This window comes from Cetorhinus maximus, chromosome 19 (genome assembly GCF_964194155.1).
Source record: "Cetorhinus maximus chromosome 19, sCetMax3.hap1.1, whole genome shotgun sequence".
Taxonomy (NCBI): Eukaryota; Metazoa; Chordata; class Chondrichthyes; order Lamniformes; family Cetorhinidae; genus Cetorhinus; species Cetorhinus maximus.
Window position 1 is genome coordinate 97,484,553 of NC_135897.1, and position 17,197 is coordinate 97,501,749.

The following is a 17,197-nucleotide window of genomic DNA, read 5'->3' on the forward strand; positions in this document are numbered from 1 at the left end:
TCATTATTTTGAATTACAACCCATGCATCTCCTATATCAGCAGCCACTTCTTTCAAAACCCTAGGAGTTTTTTTTCTTTGATGGAATATGGGCCTCGCTGACAAGGCCAGGATTTGATGCCCATCCCTAATTGCCCTTGGACAGAGTGGCTTGTCACAACATTTCAAAGTGCAGTTAAGAGACAACGACATTGCTGCGGGTCTGGAGTCACTTTTATTTAGTCTTTCATGGGACGGGTGCTGCTGGCCAGGCCAACATTTTTAGTGCCTGTCACTAGCTGCCCTTGAGAAGGTAGTGGTGAGCTGCCTTCTTGAACCACTGCAGTCCATGTGGTGTAGGTACACCCACAGTGCTGTTAGGAAGGGAGTTCCAGGATTTGACCCAGTGACAGTGAAGGAATGGGGATATATTTCCAAGCCAGGATTGTGTGTGGCTTGGAGGGCAACTTGCAAATGGTGGTGTTCTCATTATCTGCTGCCCTTGTCCTATGTGGTACAGGTCGTGGCTTTGGAAGGTGCTGTTGAAGGGGCCTTGGTGGCTTCCTGCAGAGCATCTTGTAGATGGTACACACTGCTGCTACTGTGCGTCGGTGATGGAGGGAGTGAATGTTGAAGGTGGTGGATGGGATCCAATGGGCTGCATTGTCCTGGATGGGGGTTGAGCTTAAGTGCTGTTGGAGCTACAATGGTAACCCTCGGGATGTTGATCGCAGGGTGTTCAGCAATGTTAATGCCATTGAATGACATGGTGAGATGGTCTGATACTCCCTAGTTGGAGATGGTCATTGCCTGGCACTTGTGTGGCATGGTTGTTGCCATTTATTTTCCCAAGTCTGAATGTTGTCCAGATCTAGCTGCATATGGGCACAGACGGAAGAGTCGCAAATAGTGCTGAACATTGCACAGTGAACATTCCTACTTCTGACCTTATGATGGAGGGAAGGTCATTGATGGAGCAGCTGAAGATAGTTGGGTTTAGGACACTACTCTGAGGAACTCCTACAGTGATGTCCTGGGATTGAGATGATTGACCTCCAACAATCAGAACCTTTGTGCTAGGTATGGACTCCAACTAGTGGACAGTTTTACCCCCAGTCCAGTTTTGCTATGGCCAATAGATGCCATATTCAGTCAAATGCTGCCTTGATGTCAGAGGCAGTCACTCCCACCTCACCTCAGGTGTTCAGCTCTTTTGTCCATGTTTGAACTAAGGCTGTAATGAGGTCAGGAGTTGAGTGGCCCCTGGTGGGGCCCAAACTAGGTGTCAGTGAGCAGGTTATTGCTCAGTAAGTGCCTCTTGATAGCACTGTCGGTGACACCTCCCATCATTTTTTAGGCCAGACCTGGTAAGAATGGCAGTTTTCCTTTCCTAAAGGACATTAGTGAACCAGATGGGTTTTTACTACAATCAATGATAGTTTCATGGTCACTAGCACTGGGACTAGCTTTACATTCCAGATTTTTTTTAATGAATTGAAATTAAATTCCACCATCTGACATGCCCCAGAATCAATGCCCCAGAGCATTAGCAGGGGTCTCTGGGTTACCAGCCCAGTGACACTACCACTAAGCCACCATCTCCCCTAAAATGCTGGATGCAGGCCATCAAGTCTCAGGACCTATCATCCTTTAACTCTAATAGTTTTCTTAGTACACTTTTCCTCATGATTAAATTGTTTTTTTTAAAGTTTCAGCCTCCCTTTCACTTCTTGATTTATAAGTATTTCAGGGAGGTTTTCTTAGCTAACTACAGATGCTGCATCCTTGTCATAGGGTCTTCCTTTCCTGTGTCTTTGCCTGTTTTAGTGCTCCTATACAGTGCTACCCCAGTGGCTGTGGCATGGCTGGTGGAAGACTGCTGACGATCAATGGAAGAGACTGCAGGTAAGCTTTTAGGATGACCTTGAGCAACTCTGGGTCTAGAAGGTCTGGCTTCAGCCTTCACCACCTTGCCATGAACGGCAGAAGTCTGGGCTGGCTAACAGGAAACAGCAAGGGCACTGGTGGCACTGGTAGGATCATGAATGCTGTCATCCAAAGAAAGCCATGGAGCCACTGTCACTCCCCTGGGCAGCACCTCTGAAATCCAAATAATTCACTGGAGGACAGATTACTGTACGCTGTTACAATACTGCCAGAACACTGTTAGATAGTTAATGTGATTTCCATATATACAAATGGAAGATGCAGCAATTCCAGAGAGCTATAGACTAATTAGCTTAACGTCAGCAATACGAAAGATAATGAAATCTTTATTCAAAGACAGAATAGAAAATCATCTAGAAACTGAAAATAGTGAAGAATAGTCAACACAGGTTCCAAAGGGCAGTTGAGTAACCTTGTTAAGTTCTTTGAAGTAACAGAAAAAATGTACAAAAGTAATGCAGTAGACATGACATAGCTGTATTTCCAAAAGGCCTTTGATAATGTACTGCATAACAGCAAACAAAGCATTGGAGTGCATTTACAGAGGGATAGAATTGGAAAGCACAGAAATTATGTTAAACTTGTATACAGCCCTCCTCTGGTGCTACTCATGTTTATTCAGTCATAATCAGAGAGTCACTAGCAATGATTTAATTCCCCATTTTATGTGGCCCCTCCTCTTTCTCACCTATATGCTGCCTCTCAGCAACACTATTCTATACCAATGACACCCATCTTTACCTCATCACCACTTCTCTCATTTGTCACACTGCTCGTTTGACATCCAGCATTGGATGAGCAGAAATTTCTTTGTATTAAATATAAGATCTATCGAAGACAATGGCTTTAGTCCCCACCACAAACACTGTTCCCTAGTTACCAACTCCATCTCTTTCCCTGGCAACTGACTGAGAATGAGCCAGATTATTTGCAATCTTAGCATCCTTGAGATTACAGATGAGTTTCCAACCTTCATGTCTGCTCTATCACAAAGGGCCACCTAATTCTACCTCTAACATTGGGACCCATTTCCACCCTTCAGCTCAACTGCTGCTAAAACCCTCATCCATGCCTTGCTTACCTCTCGACTTGCCTATTCCAACAGAATCCTGGTCAACCTCCCATCTTCCACCCTTCCATAAACTTCAGCTCATCCAAACCTTCTCATGAGCACAGAACTTCTCACTGCTGCATATTTCCATGATAACTGAACAATTTCCCATCATCAAAGGGAAATTATTTTGCTTTATCACCTGAATAATAGCACCAAAGTTTAAAAGGAAAGAAAGATGATCAGATACTTCTTGAATCAAGGTGGCAATTTTCTCACCTAATTCCACAATGGATTCCTTGGTTAAGTTACAATTGTTGGCAAAAAGACTTTTTAATCTTGGTAAGAAGCGGAGTCGAGCAATCAGGTGGCTCACAGAATTTGCTAAATTCTTATTCAAGGATAAATTCAGTACTTGTAGATTGGACAGCAGGGGGATTATCTGGGCTGCAAGCAAAAAACAACAAGTTCACTTAAATGGCACCTGCTTCTTTGTCTGGTTAAGAACGAAGGTTCAATCCCTTAAGTCATCAACAGATACAAGATTTTCCCCCACTTCAAATAACAGCAAAATTGAGCCCTGTATCATGGTTTCCCTGTTTAGATCATTCGACTGCACCTTACCAAATCTTCACTGGATTGGTCAGAATTTTAGCATATTTCATTTACCTTGGATTAAACACATATGGAATTATGAGCAATTCATAACATAGTCACTGTACCCAATTGTTCATTCCATTAGGGGCCAGACACTGGGGCAACTATTCCTGCCTAATGGCTACAAGGTGATGTACACAGATTTCATCTGAATCCAGTTCCTTGTGAGCACAGGCCATCTCACCCAGAGGGAAAACAAGGGGAGAATGAAAAGAAATGGCATGCTAAAATACAGTCAGGACTTTCTTCTGCGATTAGAACAGATATAGGGAGTTTCCTTCTTTCTCTTACGACACCCCACCCAAGGGACACCAATACAGACATCGAAATAAAAAGTTGGAAAATGTTCCATTTTCTGCCCCGATCTTTCTTGAAGAACACAAATTTTCACTCCTCCTAATATTCACTCTGAAGGCTTTGCTCTTGGGAAAGATGTGTCGAGTTTCTCAAGGGTTAAGAATAGTAATGGAATGGTTGACTAGAACTTTACTCACTCAGGGCAGAAACATCATCTTCAGTCATTGAACACCGATGGACATCAAACACTTGGAGCTGTTTCAAGTTCAATAAATGGACTGCAGTCTCCTTGAGGCCACCGCCAATGTCATTACAGGAGAAAACCATCTTCTTCACACCAGGTATATGTTCCAGAGCATCACCTGCAGATGTCGAAAGAAACTTATTTTTAAATTGATTCAGGAGACCCTGGGACTGGTTAGGTCAATTGGCTAAGAGCCTGTTGTTAAACTTCTGGTCTCCTCCTTCATCAATGAGAAGTCAATCTTTTCTCAGTGTTAGATTTATTCACAAAGTGAAACATTACAAATGTATAGCTTCTAAATCTACAACCCACCACCAGTGCCCTTAAGTGTCTCTTTATGTTCTTTTGAGATTCAAATAACTAATTTTTTTTTCTTCATTCATGGGATGTGGGCTTCGTTGGCTGGGCCAACATTTATTGCCCATCCCTGGTTGCCCTTGAGAAGTTGGTGGTGAGCTGCCTTCTTGAACCGCTGCAGTCCATGTGGTGTAGATACACCCACAGTGCTATTAGGGAGGGGGTTCCAGGATTTTGACCCAGCAACAGTGAAGGAACGGTGATATATTTCCAAGTCAGGGTGGTGAGTGGCTTGGAAGGGAACTTACAGGCGGTGCTGTTCCCATGTATCTGCTGCCCTTGTCCTTCTAGATGGTAGTGGTCATGGGTTTGGAAGGTGCTAAGGAGCCTTGGTGAGTTCTCGCAGTGCATCTTGTAGATGGTACACACTGCTGCTGCCACTATGCATGGTGATGGAGGGAGTGAATGGTTGTGGATGTGGTGACAATCAAGCTGGCTGCTTTGCCCTGGATGGTGCCAAGCTCCTTGAGTGTTGTTGGAGCTGCACTCATCCAGGCAAGTGGGGAATATTCCATCACACTCCTGACTTGTGCTTTGGAGATGGTGGACAGTCTTTGGGGAGTCAGGAGGTGAGTTACTCATCACAGGATTCCCAGCCTCTGACCTGCTCTTGTAGCCACAGTATTTATATGGCTAGTCCAGTTCAGTTTTTGGTCAATGGTAACCCCCAGGGTGTTGATAGTGAAGGATTCAGCAATGGGTAATGCCATGGAGTATCACGGGGTGATGGTTGGATTATTTATTGTTGGAGGCAGTCATTGCCTGGCACTTGTGCGGCATGAATGTTACTTGCCACTTGTCAGTCCAAGCCTGGATATTGTCCAGGTCTTGCTGCATTTGGACATGGACTGCTTCAGTATCTGAGGAGTCGTGAATGGTGCTGAACATTGTGCAATCATCAGTGAACATCCCCACATCTGACCTTATGATGGAGGGAAGGTCATTGGTGAAGCTGAAGATGGTTGGGCCAAGGTCAAACAGTGAGACTTTGGGACAGAGGTGAAATTGGCAAGATTCAATTTGGAGTAAGGGTAAAATAAAAGCAAGGGTCCATATTCTATTTAGTTAAGATATGTCTGGGGAGCTCAGTCCCATGATTTGCACATCCTGCGCTATGTGGGTTCCTGGTGTTCTGGATGGCCATGTGTGTGCGGGAGGACTCGAGTAACTCGAGCTCTGGGTTTTGGAGCTTGAGCGGCAGCTGGGGGCATTACGGTGCATTCATGAGGCTGAGAGGGTCGTGGATAGCACGTTTCAGGACATGGTTACCTCACAGCTTAAGGAAGTGCAGGCAGAGAGCCAATGAGTGACTGCCAGACAGAAGAAGGGGACCAGGCAGGTAGCGAGGGAATCCCCCGAGTGCATCCCACTCGCAAACCATTTTTCAGCCTTGGAAAACGGTGAGAGTGGCGGCTCCTCTGTGGAGGCCAATCAGAGCCAAGGCAATGGCACTGTGGGTGGTCCAGCTGCTCGGGGGGAGGAAGAGGTGTGGAAGGGCAACAGTGGTAGGGGATTCGTTTGTGAGTGGAGTAGACAGGCACTTCTGCGGCTGTAGATGTGACTCCAAGATGGTACGTTGCCTCCCGGGTGTCACGGTTTAGGTAGGAAATTGAAAAGCAGGACTTCAAAGGTAGTAATCTCCAGATTACCCCCAGTGCCACACAGTAGTGAGTGTAGGAACAGAAGGATAGAGCAGATGAATGTGTGGCTGGAGAGATGGTGCAGGAGGGAGGGCTTTAGATTCCTGGGCCATTGGGACTGTTTCTGGGGGAGGTGGGGTCAGTACAAGTTGGACGGGTTACATCTGAACAGGAACGGGACCAACATCCTCACGGGGAGGTTTGTTAATGCCGTTGGGGTGGATTTAAAATAAATTGGCAGGGGGATGGAATCCTGAAAAGTAGTTCAGAGGGGAGAGAAGCTGAGATGGAATTAGAAGTTAAAATATTAATAAGTGAGTCTGGAAGGCAGAGGAAACATGGGCCAGATAAGAAAGAAGTGAGTTTAGCAAGGCTAAATGGAATATATTTTAACACAAGGAGCCTGAGGAATAAGACAGACGAGCTGAGGGCACAGATAGGCACAGGGGAGTATATCATAGCTATAACCAAGACTTCAGAGCTCTGAACAAGAGTCATACGGACTCGAAATGTTAACTCTGTATTTCTCTCCACAGATGCTGTCAGACCTGCTGAGTTTTTCCAGCATTTATTGTTTCTGTTCCTGGTCCTCCTTTGCTGGGTTCTGAATTGCTCCCAATTCTCAGGTTTACCACTTTTTCTGGCATCCTTATAAGTCACTTCGTTTGATCTAAAGCAATCTTTAACTTCTTTTGTTCACCACATTGATTTACTGTTCCCTTTGGGTGTTTGTGCCTTAGAGGAATGTATATCTGTTGTAGACTGTGTGGTGTTTATTTAAATACTAACTACTGTCTGTCTACCGTCAAATCTTTTAGTGTACTTTCCCAATCCACCATAGCCAACTTGTCCCTCATACCTTCCTTCAGGTGGGAGAGACAGGAGGTAAGAGAAGGTAAGGACAGGTAAAATACAAGAGCAAAAGGTTGATATTGCCTCATTGCCACATTTGAGTAATTACCTAAATCATATATATTGTCCCTTGTCAATCCACATAGGTGCAACTTTAACACTTGCAGATGAGGTACATGCTTCAGCTCCTGAAATAAGATTCCCAGACCACTCCCCACATCTTTATTCATGGAGAGATCCAGAACTTCCAATCTTGTTGTTGCAGTCAAAGCCTTTCCTTCAGGAGAGAAAGGAAAAACAAGCTATTACACAAGGAACAAACGATTGTGCAATTCTTAATATCCGTATTCACCAATTTAACCAACCGACAATGGGGGATGAACTTTGGAACTGAAGGCCCCAATAGTACACTCTGTTGTCTCTCTGCACAGGATTACTCGATCTCTCAGTGGAATATGAGCTTATCTTCAGTACAGAGATAGGCTCAGAATGTGCCCATCATTGCTCAAAGTAGAAACAAAACCTTGAGTTTATTTTCAGTGGAATATTGCTCTTCTATCCGTATAGAACTTTAAAATAGATCAATTCTGCTCCAGATTAATAAGAGTCTAGAGATCACTGGAGTCATCAATCCAGCTGCCAGTGAAAACAAAATCATAGGATGATGAGGCTATTCAGACCATTCTGCCTGTGCCAGTTCTTTGAAACAGCTACTTCCTAAAGTACTGTATTTTTCCCCAGTCAAGTATTTATTTAATTCCGTTTTGAAGGTTATTATTGAATTCGTTTCTACAATCTTTTCAGGCAGTGAATTCAAAAGCATTACAACTCGCTTCTGGTTATTTTACCAATCACCTTACATCTGTGTCCTTCCAAACATTCTCCCACAAGAAACAGTTTATTTACTCTTTATAAACACTTTATGATTTTGAATATCTCGTTCAAATCTCCCTTTAACCTTCTCTGCTCCTAAGAGAACTACCCCATTTTCCCTCAGGTCTTTATTCAAAAAAGGTTGTAAAGATCTGCCCTGCAACTACAGACCAGTCAGTTTAACTTTGGTGGTGGGGGAAACTTCTAGAAACAATTATTCGGGATAGAATTAACAGTCACTTGGAAAAATGTGGATTGATTCAGAAGAGTCGGCATAAATTTGTTAAAGGAAAATCATGTCTAACTAACTTGCAGTTTTTTGAGGAGGTAACAAAGATGGGTGATGAGGGCAAGGCTGTTGATGTGGTGTACATGGATTTCCAAAAGGCATTCAATACTGTTCCACACAACAGACTTCTGGGGAAAGTTATAGGTCATGGAATAAAAGAACAGTAGCAACGTGGACACAAAATTGGCTGAGGTATAGGAAACAGAGAGTAATGGTTGATGGGTATTTTTCAGGCTGGAAGAAGGTTTGTGGTGGAGATCCCCAGGGGTCAGTATTGCTCTTCCAGATATATATTAGATGATCTAGATCTTGGAGTGCAGGGGAAAATTTCAAAGTTTGCAGACAACACAAAACTTGAGAGAATTGTAAACTGTGAGGAGGACACTGTAGAACTTCAAAAAGACATTGACACATTGGTGGAGTGGGCAGATAGGTGGCAGATGAAGTTCAATGTGGAGAAGTGTGAGGTGATGCACTTTGGTACAAAGAACATGGGGAAACAGTATAAAATAAAGGATACTATTCTAAAGGGTGTGCAGGAGCAGAGAGACCTGGGCGTATATGTATATAAGTCATTAAAGGTGGCAGGACAGATAGAGAGAGCTGTTTCTAAAGCATACAGTATTCTAGGCTTCATTAATATGGGCGTAGAGTACAAGAACAGGGAGGTTATGATGAACTTATATAAGACACTAGTTAGACCTCAGCTGGAGTATTGTGTACAGTTCTGGGCGCCACACTATAGGAAGGATGTGGATGCATTGGAAAGAGTGCAGAAGAGGCTTACAAGAATGGTTCCAGGGATGAGACACTTCAGTTATGAGAAAAGACTGGAGAAGTTGGGACTGTTTTCCTTGGAGAGGAGAAGGCTGAGAGGAGACTTGATAGAAGTTTTCAAAATCATGAGGGGTCTGGACAGAGTAGATAGGGAGAAACTGTTCCCGCTCGTAAACGGATCGAGAACCAGAGGGCACAGATTTAAAGTGTTTTGGAAAAGAACCAAATGTGAGGTGAGAAAAAACTTTTTCACACAGAGAGTAGTTAGGGTTTGGAATGCACTGACTGGAAGTGTGGGGGAGGCAGGTTCACTTGAGGCATTTAAGAGGGCATTGGATGATTAGTTTAATGGAAACAATGTGCTGTGTTACAGGGAAAAGGCAGGAGATGGGCACTAAGTTAAAATGCTCAGAGAGCCGGTGCAGACACGATGGGCCGAATGGCCTCCTTCTACATCTTAACAATTCTGTGATTTATGTAACTAAAGTCTTTTATCCCTTCTATCATTTTGGTAAATCTTCTCAGAACCCTTACCAAAGCCTTGATATCCTTCTCAAAGTACAGTGCCCAGAATTAGAAGCAACACTCCCGCTCACACCTAACTCCTGTTTCCAAGATTTAGCATAACCTCCTTGCTATTGTATTCAATGCCTCTATTTCTAAAGCCAAGGACCCTAATGCCTTTTAAAAAACCTTTGCAACATGTTCTGCCACCAGTCACCTTTACTGCCTGTTCTTTATCTAATTTGGTGACCACGCTGCCACTGTCCCTCTAAACCCATGTGATCAGAGCAGCCAATCACCAACCAGTGTTGCTGATCACAGGACTAGTGAGGCCTATAAGCTCCATCACTTCATGCAGCTGTTTAGAAGTTGCACAGCTTGTGTCCTGATATCCTGCTGGGTTTTTGGGGTGGGGGGGTGGCATGATGCCCATTTTAGACATAAGTTTCAGGAGCAACTATGCTCAGTGATTGCAGTCTTGGGCAAGCTTGCAACAGTAATGCTCGCTGATTAAATTCACCAAGTTATCCTTGGGACTCTCTATGAGTAAAAACAATTAAAAATGGACATGAGGAGGAATTTCTTCTCCAGGGGGTCATTAGTGTTTAGAATTCTTTTCCTCAGTGGGCAGTGGAGACTGGGTCAGTTCGACAGGTTTTTGATCAATGAGGGAGTCAAGGGTTAGGGTGGACAGGGAGGAAAATGGAGTTAAGTCCAGAAACAGATCAGCCATGATCTTATCGAATGGCAGAGCAGGCTCAAGGGGCTGAATGGCCTACTCCTATTTCTTATGTCCTAACTGATCACAGCTGCTTGAGTTTTGAAACGTAATCAGTTTGATATCACACTTGGCTTTCTGTAGTCATGTGACTATGCCATGGAGGATGTCTCTCTGGAGGCAGACATCCTAACTGGCAGTTCAACGAAGACTCTGAGAAGACAATGATGAAGCAGGTCCTTAAAACTCGAAACATGATGTCGGAAGTGGATTTAAAATAGAATTTTGAAACCCTGAAAATGCTGCAGAGAAGCCACAGGTCAAAAAGGCACACAGAAATGTTCAAATCTGCAAAGAAGATGGAAATAAAAGGAGTTAAGGATACAGCACTGAAGAGGCACAAAGATGCTGGAAAGGACAAGAAAAAGGAAGCAAACCGAAGGCTACAAGTAAAACACCAAGTGAGTAACAGGTTGCAGTAAATTTTCCACTCCCTTCTCCGGTACAAATGAAAGAAGATACGTGACAAAATTCCCAGTTTTTCGACCTCCAATGGCAAAACAATGGGATTGCAACAGGCTTAATTAACAAGCCTGAACCGCCTTCCTAACACTGCTGGGGAGAGACCGCTCGCTACAAATCATACATCACCCTAAATCTAACGGCCAAACAAAGAAAAGAGAGCAGATATTTTAAAAGCCTTGAATGAACACTTTGAACCCCGGGCGAATGTTACATATGAACACGGTCTTCAACACTAGATCTCAGGGTGAAAACAAGACTATTGAACAGTACATGACAGCAGTAATGCAGTTAGCAGAATCATGTGAATCCAGACAGTTAAAAGATGATCTGATTAAGGGTAGATTGGTCCTAGGCGTGCGAGTGTCAGCTGAAGCACATATGGCAGAGCAGACCCGGAGATACATTCTACTGAGAGACAGTCCAAGCTGAAAGAGCGGAGCAATCGCAGACAAAGGGCAGGATGCAAATACTGCGGAGGACAACATGCACAGGGAAAGAAGAATTGCCCAGCATGGGGAACGCAGAGTTTTAACTGCAAGAAGCAGAATCATTTTGCACACAAATTCTTGGCTCTAAAGACGCAAAACATGCTTATCCAGACGGCCACTGGAGAGATATCAGCAGACGAGTTCGATGAAGAACTATACATGATACAACAGGTTGGTTCAGTCAAGTCTATAGGCGACGAATGGTGACCACAGAGGGAAAGTAATAGGCAAACAAGAAATGTCAAATAGACACAGGTGTGTCATGCAACATAATGAACTTCACAGATCTGTGTGAAGGTGACACACATGACGATCCAATAATGAAACCCTCGAAAGTGAGGTTGAGGCAATATGATGGGACAATGCTCATACCGAGAGGACAAATTAGTCTGACAGCCCAACGCAATGGCAAGAAGGAGCATCTAGAGTTCTTGATCATAGATGGTATGCAACAGCCACTCATCCCAGGTAAAGCAAGTTTAAAGCGTGGGCTGGTAACCCTAAATGTGCCAACAGAGAAAGGGCAACAAAAGATCCCAGAGAGAAGGAGACAATATTAAAGTAAACCATAAAATGGTTGCTGACCACATCAGTGTAAGGAAATGCACAAGTAGAAGGTAAATGAAACAGTTGTACAGGAAAATGTTCACATCAGAACTGAGCTGGAAGATTTGAAGGGCAAAATTCCAGCGGAGTATAAACCATTGCAAACGCATGATAAACTGAAGTCTTCAATGAACCAAGCTGTGAGAGATCTGAACAAATAAATTTCAGGGAAAACACAAAGGTACCAGGAGGAAAGAATGTCCCACAATTCCACAGCTGGCAACTCAAAGCAGGAGTTGAAAGAACTCAACCAGATGTATGCCAGGCAAGACAGCAGGCAGAAAAGGCACACAAATAAGTTGCACTCCTGAAAGACTCCTGGAAGAATCAAATGTAGCCATGGAAAAACATGAGGAGCCAGTCAGGGTACAAATCCTCAATGCCCTCAACAGGAGTCAGCCCACGTCTAAACTTGGAGCACGTGTAGAAAATTGTAACCTCAATCGTATGTGGTGGATGTGAACGATCAAATACACCGGTGAAACCACAGGCATATACGATCAAGTAGTGAAGATGCCCCTTTGCAGTTCAAAGCTGTTCCTTTACTGAAAATGGCTGGTCAGGGAGAAGGGATCTGACCAGCTGTATGGAGTTCAGAACTACCATCGATCCCTGGGGTCCAAGTGTCTCTGTTATGGCACAGCAGATGGTAAATGCTAAGCTGCCCAAATCCCAAAGGGAAACTTAAAACAACTGCCACAACCATTTTGCAATTTGTATTTTTATATTGAGATGCGTGCCATGAATTCAGTAGTAATAAGTCCACCGAGTCTTAGAATTTTTTTTACAAAACTAAATTAAACATTTATCAATAAAATAAATAATTTTAAACACATATTCTACACAGTCTACAAATTACTACTATGATAACTCCTTGCTCCCCTAATTAAACTGACTCCCAGTTACACTTCCGTTAAGGCAACAGTACAAACAAAATAGATTTTAACAGACCCAGGCAAAGCACACGATACCCTGGACAGGCTTCTTCACAGTGAATTTTCTTTGCTTCAGTTCGATACATAGAGGCTGGAGGCTTTTCACACTTATTAGATCTTAGAATGCCTTCTTACATGTAGCCTTCTCTCCTTTGTACATATTTTCCACTTTGAATGCAAGTTTCATTGTTTCAATATGTCTTTGGACTTTACCTTTCTAATAATAAAAATCTTTCATAGTACCAATTTTATCAGTAAGCTTTGGGAAAAAAATGAACACACCATTTGGCCTTTTCTGGCTAAGTGTAACATTTCACCCTCTCCTTTGAAATTCAAACTACTCTGATTTATCTAAAAATGAAAATTTTCCTTCATACCTCACATTCTAAAACTTCAGCCATGTTTACTTATTTAGCATTTCAAACCTAGCTTCTCTTTTGATGCATCAAAGCCTTCAGACCACCTGTCGTTAATCCAATTAAGACACACCCACAGACTAAACCTCTATTTTAAAAGAAAAATATTTTCCAATATTATATACATTAATAGCTTCATCACACATGCACACACAACTATCCAGACTCCAGTATTCCTACTTTACAATAAATCCCAATAACATTATGAAAATTATTATATTTTCATGTAGTCTCCAACAACCACAATGGAACAACAACAGTCACCAAGGCAACAAGGGCCATGGGAATGACTGTCTCTGGACAAGGAACATCATCTAGACGAACACCCAAAGACAACACACATGTGCACCATTAAGAGACCAGCACGATTTAAAGACTGTATGTGCAATTAGGTGCTGAGACTGGCTGGTAGAACAAACAGGAGTTCAAACGTGGGTGTACAGTGGGTAACCTGGGTAACACAGTTACAACATGATCGTGCTTAGAATTATGTCTTCTGTTTGTTAGGAAATGGGGGTGTGTATATTTTATTCGGTATGAAAAGGGGGATGTTTGGGTTTTGAAATGCAATCAGTCTAATGTCACATCTGGCTTTCTGTAATCATGTGACTTTGCCATCAGGACGTCTCTCTGGAGACTGGCAGTTAACTGGCAGTTCAATAAAGACTCTGACTGAAAAGACACAGATGAGGCACAACTGTCCTTAAACTTGAAACACAACAGCAATCAATACAATGGGATTGCACTTTAACTCAATGCAGCAACCTGCACTTAGATAGCAACAAATGGTGACCTTGCCAGTGCTGCTCACATCCCATGAAAGAATAAAAAAGCCTCTAATGCGGTAAAAAATGTCCCAAGGTACTACACAGCTAAGTTATCAAAAATTAACACCAAGCCACATACAGGTGTGAGGATATGTGACCAAACATTTGGACAAAGGGAAGTTTTAATGAGTGTCTGAAGATAGACAGATGGAAACATGAAGTGTTTTAGGGAGACAAATCCAGGGTTTAGGTTCCAGGCAGCGAAGGTATGGAGGAGCCAATAAAACTATAAATGTGCAATCATCAAATATCAGCATGATTCATGGTTTTACATAAGCATTAAGTTAAAGAATCTCCCAATAAGCGAGGGAGTACAATGTTTTGGAGCTCCGTACTCTGACAGTGGATTACCTTTAAATAAAACTCGTTCCTGTTGGTTATTCTCCAACTAATTTTTTTTTTAAAAAAGATTTGCTTGCACAGAAAGCATCCACCAGGTTCAATTGGTAACCCTCTCACTTCTGAGTCAGAAGATCTTGGATTCAAGTCTCACTCCAAACATTTGAGCACATACTGCAGCTTTACATTCCCAATGCTGCGCCGAGGGGGCGCCACGCGGTCAGAGGGACGGCGCCGCGCGGTCAGAGGGACGGCGCCGAGGGGGCGCCGCGCGGTCGGAGGGACGGCGCCGCGCGGTCGGAGGGACGGCGCCGCGCGGTCGGAGGGACGGCGCCGCGCGGTCGGAGGGACAGCGCCGCGCGGTCGGAGGGACGGCGCCGAGGGGGCGCCGCACGGTCAGAGGGACGCGCCGAGGAAGCACCGTGCGGTCAGAGGGACGGCGCCGAGGGAGCGTCGCGCGGTCAAAGGGACGGCGCCGAGGGGGTGCTGCACGGCCTGAGGGACGGCGCCGAGGAAACACTGTGCGGTCAGAGGGACGGCGCCGAGGGAGCATTGCGCGGTCAAAGGGACGGCGCTGAGCTGAGGGACGGTCTGGGACCACTTGTGGGCTGAGCTGGGAAAGGGCTGCACTCTGCCTTCTGAGGATCCAGCTGAGTTTTTACTATTGTTTTGTTCTGTAACCCTCAGATTCAGAACGGTTACTTAATCCAAAACTTTTCCCTCTAACTCTAGGCAGTGCCTCATTGGTCAATGTCTCCGTCCATGCCTGCGATCTTCAATGCTGCAAAAGCCGTGATCTCAGCCTCATTACTAAGTGAGAGGGAAATACAATTGCTTCAGGGATAGAAATTCCCTGGATAGTCCTCACAATCTCCATGACTGAGTATTCAGGTTTACATTCTGCTGGGTCTTTCCAAGGGTATAGCTAAATACCGAGAAGGATTGTGAGAAAATATGAGAAGACATTAACAAACTAACAGAATGTGAGTGTAATTGGAAAGTTAATTTCCATATAAATAAGTGATGACTCTCCATAGAGACATGGACAGTGCACACCTGCTGGAAAGGGCACCTTGATGAAATATTCAATCTGATCTCCAGTGGCTATGCAACAGCTGGAGAACCTCCCACAAGATTCAAATCAGAAGTGAGCTAGAAAATGATCCAATGCTCATGGTAATAACTGCTGTTACCCAGATGGAAAAGCTCTGGTCCTGACAATATCCCAAGTGGAATACTGAAAGCTGGAGAAGACACTGATCTCTCAGATATGCCCAATATGGTGAATGATAAAATTCCAAGTAACCTTACAGGTGCTATAGTGATCACAAACTTCAGGAAGGGAGACAAGTTGAATTGTAGCAACAAGGGGGTTAGCATTCCTCTCAACTGTTGGCAAAGTCCCAGCCGCTTAATAAAAAAAAATCTGGAATGAAAGCTAGTCTTAGAAATAGTGGCCATGAAACAATCACCAATTGTAAAAACCCACCTGGTTCACTAATATCCCTTAAGGAAGGAAATCTGCCGTCCTTACCTGGTCTGGTCTACATGTGACTTCAGACCCACAGCAATGTGGGTGACTCTTAACTACCCTCAAAGGGCAATTAGGGATGGGCATCAAATACTGGCCTTTGCAGTGATATCCATATCCCATGAAAGAATAAATGAAAGAAGCTAGGTTACTATTTAAATCGCCTCTCGACAATCGCAGGGGAGGTCCTTCCAGAGTTCCAGCGTGCTTCTGATCCTCCAGAGAACACCTGGCGTGATGTTCACAGCACCGCCAAGTTCCGGAAAAGTGCAGAAAGCAGAAAATCCCTTTACCCACAATTTTCTTCAATCTCACAAAAGCCTTTGACTCGATGAATCAAACCCCCCCTGTGGAAGGTGTTACAGCCACATGGATGCCCAGTTAACTTCACTAATATCATCCATCTCCTACATGGTGATAAGCAAAAATAGTACGATGCAATGGCTCCACCACAGACCCCTTCCCTGTCAAAACAGGTGTCAAACACCATCTGTGGTTAACTAAAAGTTCAAGAAGGTAACAAACTTAAAGAAAAAGCACATAATTGCACAAAGATGGGTGGCAGGTCAGAAGATTGTACAGAATATTTTAAAAAAAGAATGAATTCAAGGTTAATAAGGAAGGAAAAATTAAGAGTGCGAGAGAAAGCTGGGTGGAAATATAAAAATGGACAGTAAGCCTTTCTATAGATATTTAAATCAGAAAAGGATTAACAACGGGAGTATTGGTACTATAGAAAGTGTCTGGGGAATTATTAATGGAAAATAAGGCAACGGCAAACGAATTCAACAGGTATTTTGCAGCGATCTTCACAATAGACGATACAAGTAACATCCCAGAAAGAGCTGTAAATCAAGAAATGGAAGGGAGGGAGGAGCTCAAGAAAATTACAATATCCAGGGAAGTGGTACTGAGCAATTTTTAAAAAAAATTCATATACAGGATTTGGGCTTCGCTGGCTGGGCCAGCATTTGTTGCCTATCCTTAGTTACCCTTGAGAAGGTGGTGGTGAGCTGCCTTCTTGAGTCACTGCAGTCCATGTGGTGTAGGTACACCCACTGTGCTGTTAGGGAGGGAGTTCCAGGATTTTGACCCAGCGACAGTGAAGGAACGGAGATATATTTCCAAGTCAGGATGGTGAGTGACTTGGAGAGGAACTTCCAGGTGGTGGGGAGTCTCTTCCCAGCTACATCCGTGATTCCTCTGACACTCTACATCATATCAACAGTTTCCAGTTCCCTGGCCCCAACCGCCTCCTCTTCACCATGGACGTCCAATCCCTCTACACCTCCATCCCCCACCGGGATGGTCTGATGGCTCTCCGCTTCTTCCTCGAACTGAGGCCC

General features: G+C 43.9%; 1 protein-coding gene across 4 annotated transcripts in view; it reads right to left on the reverse strand.

Moving 5' to 3' along the window:
* Positions 1–17,197, reverse strand: part of LOC144694053 (leucine-rich repeat-containing protein 31-like) — a 109,499-nt gene that overhangs the window by 22,426 nt on the left and 69,876 nt on the right. For all 4 annotated transcript variants that reach the window (XM_078564413.1, XM_078564415.1, XM_078564414.1 and 1 more), the window contains 3 exons: positions 7,133–7,300; positions 4,128–4,292; positions 3,256–3,423 (listed from right to left, as the gene is read on the reverse strand). In XM_078564413.1, the coding sequence (XP_078420539.1) occupies positions 3,256–3,423; positions 4,128–4,292; positions 7,133–7,300 (501 nt within the window). The remainder of the gene's footprint in view (positions 1–3,255; positions 3,424–4,127; positions 4,293–7,132; positions 7,301–17,197) is intronic.